The sequence below is a fragment of the Arachis duranensis genome, chromosome 6 (genome assembly GCF_000817695.3).
Source record: "Arachis duranensis cultivar V14167 chromosome 6, aradu.V14167.gnm2.J7QH, whole genome shotgun sequence".
NCBI classification, from domain to species: Eukaryota; Viridiplantae; Streptophyta; class Magnoliopsida; order Fabales; family Fabaceae; genus Arachis; species Arachis duranensis.
In genome coordinates, this window is record NC_029777.3 from 96,732,602 (window position 1) to 96,740,649 (window position 8,048).

The following is an 8,048-nucleotide window of genomic DNA, read 5'->3' on the forward strand; positions in this document are numbered from 1 at the left end:
TTCGCATTCTTTTTGTTTAAGGATAAAAACACAAATTAAAATGCATTCATTTTACGTCAACTAAACTTATTTGAAACATAAATGAATAAAAATTATTTTAAAAAAAGATTAGAAATTTATTAAAATTTATTATTTTTGGTCATTATTTTTAGTCATTAATTTAAATTTTTTTATTTAATAATCTAACAACATACTTTAGTCGATACTTATAAATATTAATAGTTAATTAATAACAAAAAATAATAAATTCTAATAATTTTAATATTTTTCATATTTTTATGCTCCATGTGGAGTGACAATTTATTTTGTTGAGTAATTTTATCTATTAGATTTAAAAAAACAAAAACAAAAAATAAAAAATAACAGGAAAATGAAGAGAAATAATATAACTTTATTAAGTTAATAAAAATTTAATTACTTGTTCGAACGGTTCACAAACGGTTCGGATCTACTAGATGTCACGCAGCGATAGGTACTGGGAGCTGGATCGGGTCGAACTCTGTGAGTAAGGGGCCTCTAAGCAGGTGGTGTGAGGAAGAGGTAGAGCCACCTGCAAAAAGACTCCAACATTCAAATCAATGTTCATATAAAAAGTGGCAATTAAGATTAGAATATGTAACTTACTTTGAAAAAGGGATAGAGCCTTTTCTTATATAATTTGTACGGGAATGGACCCCATTTGAGTAGACCATTTTTTCTGAAAACTTCCTTTTTAACTGTCCAAAGTTACGTGGGGAGGGAGAGTGACGCTCGGATTACCTCTTGGATTTGGAAAACTGCCAAATCGATCGGATATTCGGTTCCGAATCTCTAATTTATTGGACTGGGCCAAACTATTACTAATATAAAATATAAATTACAATAAATTAAATAAATATATAATTAATTTTAATATACGCATAATATTTTTTATTAACGTAGAGAAAGAAAAAAAAATTTACTCTACAAAATAAACAAGAATTTATTAGATATAAATAATTAAATATTGAATTCAAGTAGGGGAATTCCTTTTCAACCTTTCATCCTTCACAAAGACACAAACGATCACACAGCATCTTCCGCTTAGTTCCTTCTAAGCGGTCTTTGGGTTATTCTAACTTTCTAAGTGTTAAAATATAAAAAGTAAAAAAAAATTAAAAAAGAAAAGAAAAGAAAAAAAAAAGGAAAAGATGGGAGTGACCCCAAATATCGCTCCTTCGATGTTATCTGCTGATTTCGCTAATTTGTCGTCGGAGGCTCACCGCATTCTCAATTCCGGCGCCGATTGGCTCCACATGGATGTCATGGTACTCCTCCCTTCACGTTCTAACAATTCCATTTATTTATTTACCTTAGTTTTGTGTACTTTATATGCCACACCTTTCAGGATTTTAGCTATCAATTCAGAACCATATCATAGCCATATACATATTTCATATTTATAACTTTCTTTTAGTTTCTTGTATTAACAATGAGGATAGTCATCTTAATGGTTGATCCTTATTGTGCATGGATCATTACGATATAAAATCTAGCATGAAAATAATCTAATTTTATAGGAGGAAAACTCTTAGAAGAACACAAGCCTAGTGTGAGAGAAATCATGATGTCTCAATGGATGAGTGATACTTATTATTATTATTATTATTATTATTATTATTATTATTATTATGACACGATGCAATAGCATTGTTTTATCATATAACTGTTCCACCTAATGGGATGAAGTTTTGTTGTTGCTGTTTGTAATCATATAGTGTAGTCAAGTTTTGATTTGATCCGTACTATATGTGGATCATTGCAACATAAAATCTAGCATGAAAATAATCTAATCAGATAGGAGATCAATTCTTGCTAAAATTTATATTCAGGTTCAATGAGAAGTTTAGTTTCCTATGGTGGATGGGGAAAAAAGTTTTATTCTTACTAGCATGAGTCGAGTATTGATGAGATTGTGCATGTTAAGTTTTGTATGTGATCGTTCTTCCTCATCTTTTGTTTCTTTTTGTTTTTCAGGATGGGTAAGGTGTCTTTGCTTTTGCTTATGCTGCTATCTTTCTCTTGAATCCTGAGGTTGCTGTTATGCCCAACTTGACTACTGGACTTTAAGTTTCAGTCCTTAATTTCGTTATGCATTTCTTGTTTCGTTCAATTATTTGCCTAATTGTTATGGTTGATTGTTATTGTTGAGTGTATCTAAGTCTTGAAAACACAACAATAGTTTTGGCATTCAGGATGATCATTAAGTTTTATGTAAATAGTTGCTCCATTTGGTATTGATATCTACGTTGTACTTGTATATGTACATGTGACGATTGATTAAATCTAACAATTTTAGATATCATATTCTTTGTTCCTCTCTTCTTTTTCTTTGTCACTCTTTCAAGAGGTATATCCATATTCATGAAGATGAGTTAGGTGTAAAATTAATTCGACATTTTCTAGCATTGGCCTTTGGGTTTAGCATTGAATAGTATATATCTCACTTAATTCAAATAAAGTGTTTATGCATAATACTTAGTGACATTATAGCTATAAGAATTCTTGTTTCTTTGTACCTATTTGAGTTTAGTTATTCACCAAATTATAATTAGTAAGGTTTTCCTATCAACACAAAGAAAGTCGATCTTCCTTTCAAGTTCAATAACAGCAATAATAGTATCAATGCAACACCAATGTGGCGTTTGTCAAGGTGATAAGTACCTTGGTCACTTAATCAGTGGTCTCAGGTTCAAAATCTGGAAATGGAAAGGGTCCTCATTGGGAAACCTCTACCCTCTTTATGGAACTTCATCCAAGTCATGTTAAGTTTTTTGGATTCTTGATAACAGAATCTAGATGCCCGTGGTTCAACTAGATCCAAAAAGAAAATGATCAATACAACATCCAGATTTCATTATAGGTTTCACTAGTTTTTCCTTTCTAATCAATGCTGCAATCTCTATTTAAATATAAAAGTAACATGGGATGTATTAGATGATCATCTAATGGAAGGAACTTAGGAAGAGCTCACAAAGATCTAGCTGCTAAGATGTGAAGCATAAAAGTGAAGCATAAAATCCTAAGTTATAGCTTTTTTTCTGGTGCTAGTTCTTTTTAGGATTATTTTCAAAATAATGGGAGAAAACTTTATTTGTTAACTTGGCTTGGTCTCTGTGGATGTATTTAGAGTCATCTCACTTTGTTCTTTTCAAATTCTTCCTCTATTCCATGCAGGCACTTTGTCCCCAATTTAACCATTGGTGCTCCAGTCATTGAAAGTTTGAGAAAGCATACAACGTAATATCTATTTTTGTCTAGATCTTTTTCCATGTAGAAAAACTATATTTGCCTCTAAGCATGATACACTTCTTTGCACTTTGCATTTGAATAATTGGTCATTATCTCTTGCAGGGCATATCTGGACTGTCACATGATGGTTACAAATCCTCTAGATTATGTTGAACCTTTGGGGAAAGCCGGTGCTTCTGGTTTTACATTTCATGTCGAGACATCTAAAGGTTGGTCCTCACCTTTATAGGATGTTTACTTTTGCCGCATTCTCATTGGAGTTTCTGAATTACAGATAACTGGCAAGAACTTATTCAAATGATAAAGTCACACGGCATGAGACCTGGTGTAGCATTGAATCCAGGGACACCCATTGGCGAGGTTTATCCTCTGGTACGCATCCATCTTGTTGTAATCTCATGGGTTTTATTAGCATCATTAGTGCATTATCTCTTAGAGATGTTCCTGAATTGTGTGCATAAACTCAGTAAAGGATATTATTATCTTTATTAAGAATTAGTTGTTTTTTCCCCCTCATTTATTCCCTCTATTTTTCTATTTATTCCTTTCTCAGGTTGAGGCTGAAAAACCAGTGGAAATGGTTCTTGTGATGACTGTAGAGCCTGGATTTGGTGGACAAAAATTTATGCCGGAGATGATGGATAAGGTAATATTACTCTTAATTTCGTATGTTATGGCTGTTTTTTTTATTATTATTCAACTTAGTTTTGGTTAATTTCCTTTTATCTCTTTGAACTTTTAATTAGGTACGCATACTGAGAAAGAGGTATCCATTGCTTGACATAGAGGTATCTTGACCCATTGTCTTGTATTTAACTTCTTTTCTATCAAATTATCTCCATATTTTGTACATGTTTTAGGCATAGAGACATTGAGATTTTTTTCCTTGAATGATTTTCGAGCATTTTTTTGAAAAAAATTCCTTGAATATGTTCCACATTTTACATGTACGTAGCCTGATTGCTTTTTTGTTTTTATTTTCAGTGTTTTCTACTTTAAATCGTTTTTGAAGAAAAATGGTGAACACAGTAGAAAAGATAAAATCTTTTGTTCTTTTTTTATTTCCTAATTCTATAATTTTATTTACAAAATCCTGAAAATAAAGAGTTTGAAAAGGAAAGAAAACGAATATAGACCAAATAGGCCCATATTCTCATTTCTAACTACTTGTTGAACAGCTCTGTTAGCAGCAGTATGATTTTTTTCTTTTACATCAATGATCCGATTAATCTAGTGCCCCCGTAATAGATTTAATTGATTTTCAATTAAGTCCCTATATTTAAAATAATTGTAAACTAGTTCGATTTTCTAAATTGTACTAGATCCTTATAAACACATCTATTATATCTCTAAATTCTACAGATATCTGAAAATCTTGGTACTGCATAGTGACTTGATTACAAAATTTTTAAACTGTAAGAGCTTATTAAAAGGCATTTATACAACACACAAACCTAATTAGATTATAGCCTTAAAATTTTAGTGCATTGTAAAGACTTGATTATAGACTTTTAAACAATAGTTCTAATTGAAATTTAGCAAAACTACTCCCATAGGACATTAGGAACTTAACCAATATTTGTATTTGTTGCCTCTGTAAATATACATGTTTTAACTCGTATATGTCTTAGACCAAAAATTTCTTTTCTACATGATTTGTAAGGTTTTATAAAGATGATGAAAAAACATGGCAAACTTCAATTGCAGGTTGATGGTGGTTTAGGACCTTCAAACATAGACATGGCGGCATCCGCAGGTGCAAACTGCATTGTTGCAGGAAGTTCAGTTTTTGGAGCCTCTGAGCCAGCTGAAGTAATATCCTTGCTAAGGAGTTCTGTTCAGAAAGCCTAGCAAAAATGTTGACTTTTGGTCAAAGTGTGGACTTTAACAACTTCACATAGACCTATCTTCAATCTGCATAATGAGCTCCCTTTTTAATCAAGCGAATAAAAATATCAAGTGATTTAATAATGTTAATGTATGTATGTAGTGTGTCCTTCATAAATTGTGAAAATATATAGTATATAGCACATGCTAGCTACCGTCACCTAATTCATTTGTTGGGGGATATTTCTAGCAATTTGAAATTGTTTGTAACACCCGCATATTCTTTTGTAATTAGTTTTCTTAGGTGAAGTTGGTAGTGATTAAAGAAAATAAATATCCTTGATTAAGTTGTAACAATGTACTTAAACAATATGAGATTAATATTTGTAATTTTTTTCTCAATTCAAAGTTTTTATTATTAAGAATTCAACTAGCCAACTCAAAGTTAATTAATTGGTTAAGTAATTGTACATAGAATTCAAATTCTCTAAATTTTGGATTTTCACTTGAGAGAGAAATATGATTTCTCACTATTAAATATTTTTTCTTTCATGTTTGATGCTTTTTTTTGTCGCACTTATTATAAAAAAAAATGGTGAGAGATTACATTTTATCCTTTAAAATGAAATCCAAAATTTAGAAGATCCAAATCTTTTTACATGAGATCATTGGTTAATTAATTGTACATTGATACCCTCCATATATTAATCGTGGCTCTTAATGTAGTTGCAACTATGAGTCTATGCTGCTAATGAGTTATAACTCAAATGACATAGTCTCTCTATACTCATCTAAAAAATTGCGAGTTCGAGTCTCCCTGTCTTTAATTAAGGAAAAAAAAACCTATTAGTCTACAACATATATACCGTACCACTCATTATTTGTGACATTTTTTCCTTAAAAATATTGCATAGGTGCATTGATTTGCTAATTACAAAATTATGTAACTGGTCATAGACAATTAGTTAATAGTCAAAATTGTCTTTAAAAGATACTTTGATCTTCATTTTCATTTTCAAAAGATAAAAGTAATTGAATTCGTCCCCGAAAGTAATAGATAGATTATTCCATGCATGTCCAAAATATTGGGTGAGTGGTGTTGAAAAAAAGTTAAAGACTTTTCATCTTGTTATCTGTTGTTAAATATTTTTTCATTTTTTTTTTCTGCTTTCGAAAATTATAGAAGGGTAATCACTGCAATTATTTTAAGTGAGTTGATGATGATGACTATCAAGAAGTGACTGTAGGTGGTACAAAGAAAGATGCAGGAACTTATTTAGAGGTTAAAAGTGACTATAATGAATGGAAGGTGAAGATGTCATGGAGATTGGACAGTTTAGAAGCTGAAATTAGAGCTTTGACACTACTAATGATTTTCATGTTTGTGGTAGTTGTAATTAGTGTGATACTTTATTGTTTGATATGTACTTCCATGTAAACCTAGTTATTTCATGGCTTGAATGAGAGTAGCTTCCAAGTAAACCTAGTTATTGCATGGCTTAAATCAGAGTAGCTATTTGAAGTTGGTTGTGTAAAACTAAGACATTGTCAAATATTGCAAATAAATCTCTGTCACTGTTGCTATAAGATATATTAAGCCATAAACAAAGTAATCAAACTAAGTAATCTTAGCATTGTCTTGCCATTGAAGGCTAATTGTCACATTGTCTTACGAAATAAATACCATATCAAATTCATAAGGTTTTTATGACACCACAAATCTAAAAAAAAGGCTACACAACAAAAAGGGCAAATATAATCTTTAAATTACAGATAATCACAATATTAATATGGTACTTCATTTGTCCTGTACAAAAAATAGAAGTAGCCCCATACAAAAAACAGCCAACTACAACTCATTTTAACTAATCAAACTTTTTTATCATTTTTTCTTGGGTGCTTAAAGCCTGGAGTAGGCATAAAAGTTATGAAGTTGGCCAACTTCTTAACAGTTGTAGAACTTATTCCTTTGATTGTCTTAGCAGAAATAGCCACGGGTGCAATTACAGTAAGTTTAGGGGAGGATTTGACTCTTGCTTTTCCTTTATCACTTATAATTTAGGTGGCCGAATTACCACTTGATCCTACATAATTTAGTACCAAATACATTTGATAGATAATTAAATAAAGCTAAAAATTTTTATAGTTGAGTAATGATGATACAATTTATTGTATATCTTGGATTGGTGGAATGCTTTCAAATTGATTGATGTCAATCTATGTTGGAGATTGGATAGGTGATAAAAATGCAGACAATGGTGCTATTGTTTCTGGAGCAATATCAATCTCAGCAGGGGCAGCATGTACTTCGGGATCAACACCATTTGCACCAGAGGCAACAACTGCTAGTTGCAGTTGCATTTACTTGGCATGTTCCTCAACATCCATAGCTTTCATCTTTGCACAACCTCTTTTGTTGTGTCCAACCTCACTACAATATGTGCATCGGATTGGGTTGTACTTTCTCTTCATCTTTGTCTTTGAGCTAGTTGGTTGTTCATCCTTGTTCCTTCTCTTTTTTTTGTTGGTCTTTCAGGTTTTGGCTTAATTACGGATGGGACTGGAGCTGGATATGGAGTTTTTTCCCCATGGATCCTATTCCTTTACCGGATTGACGTTGAAATAGTAAGTTCGCCTATACGCTTCCATCTTCAACCAGTCATGATAATACTCTTCAGCTCTCTTGTCATTCTTATCCTGTATTACTGATATTGCATGCATACACGGCATTTCTTTTAGAACAAATTAAAATATTAATTAAAATTTCTAACACGATTAAAGAGATCATTAACTAAGTGTTGAAGTTGTTACCTATGAGTTGCCAAAATCTACAAGTGTATGTGTGCTTTTCTAAGTCAACCACCATATTGGTTGGCCAGCCATGCACTTCATACAATTTTTCTTTTTCATCACCAGATCATTGAGGAGCTCAATGGCTAGACAACCTTGTC

The 8,048-nt window shown here is 31.7% G+C and overlaps 1 protein-coding gene across 2 annotated transcripts; it reads left to right on the top strand.

Moving 5' to 3' along the window:
- The first annotated feature begins 1,153 nt into the window (after positions 1–1,153).
- LOC107494832 (ribulose-phosphate 3-epimerase, cytoplasmic isoform) lies at positions 1,154–5,458 on the top strand. Of its 2 annotated transcripts, none has more exons than XM_052251265.1 (8): positions 1,154–1,286; positions 1,996–2,052; positions 3,196–3,258; positions 3,373–3,479; positions 3,545–3,642; positions 3,824–3,916; positions 4,017–4,058; positions 4,978–5,458. In XM_052251265.1, the coding sequence occupies exons 4-8, from the start codon at positions 3,392–3,394 to the stop codon at positions 5,119–5,121; spliced, it is 465 nt and encodes a 154-aa protein (XP_052107225.1). In that variant the 5' UTR covers positions 1,154–1,286; positions 1,996–2,052; positions 3,196–3,258; positions 3,373–3,391; the 3' UTR covers positions 5,122–5,458. The 2 variants fall into 2 exon arrangements, with proteins under 2 accessions (XP_052107225.1, XP_015971353.1); XM_016115867.3 differs by having other exon boundaries at positions 1,996–2,000.
- Positions 5,459–8,048: the final 2,590 nt, after the last annotated feature.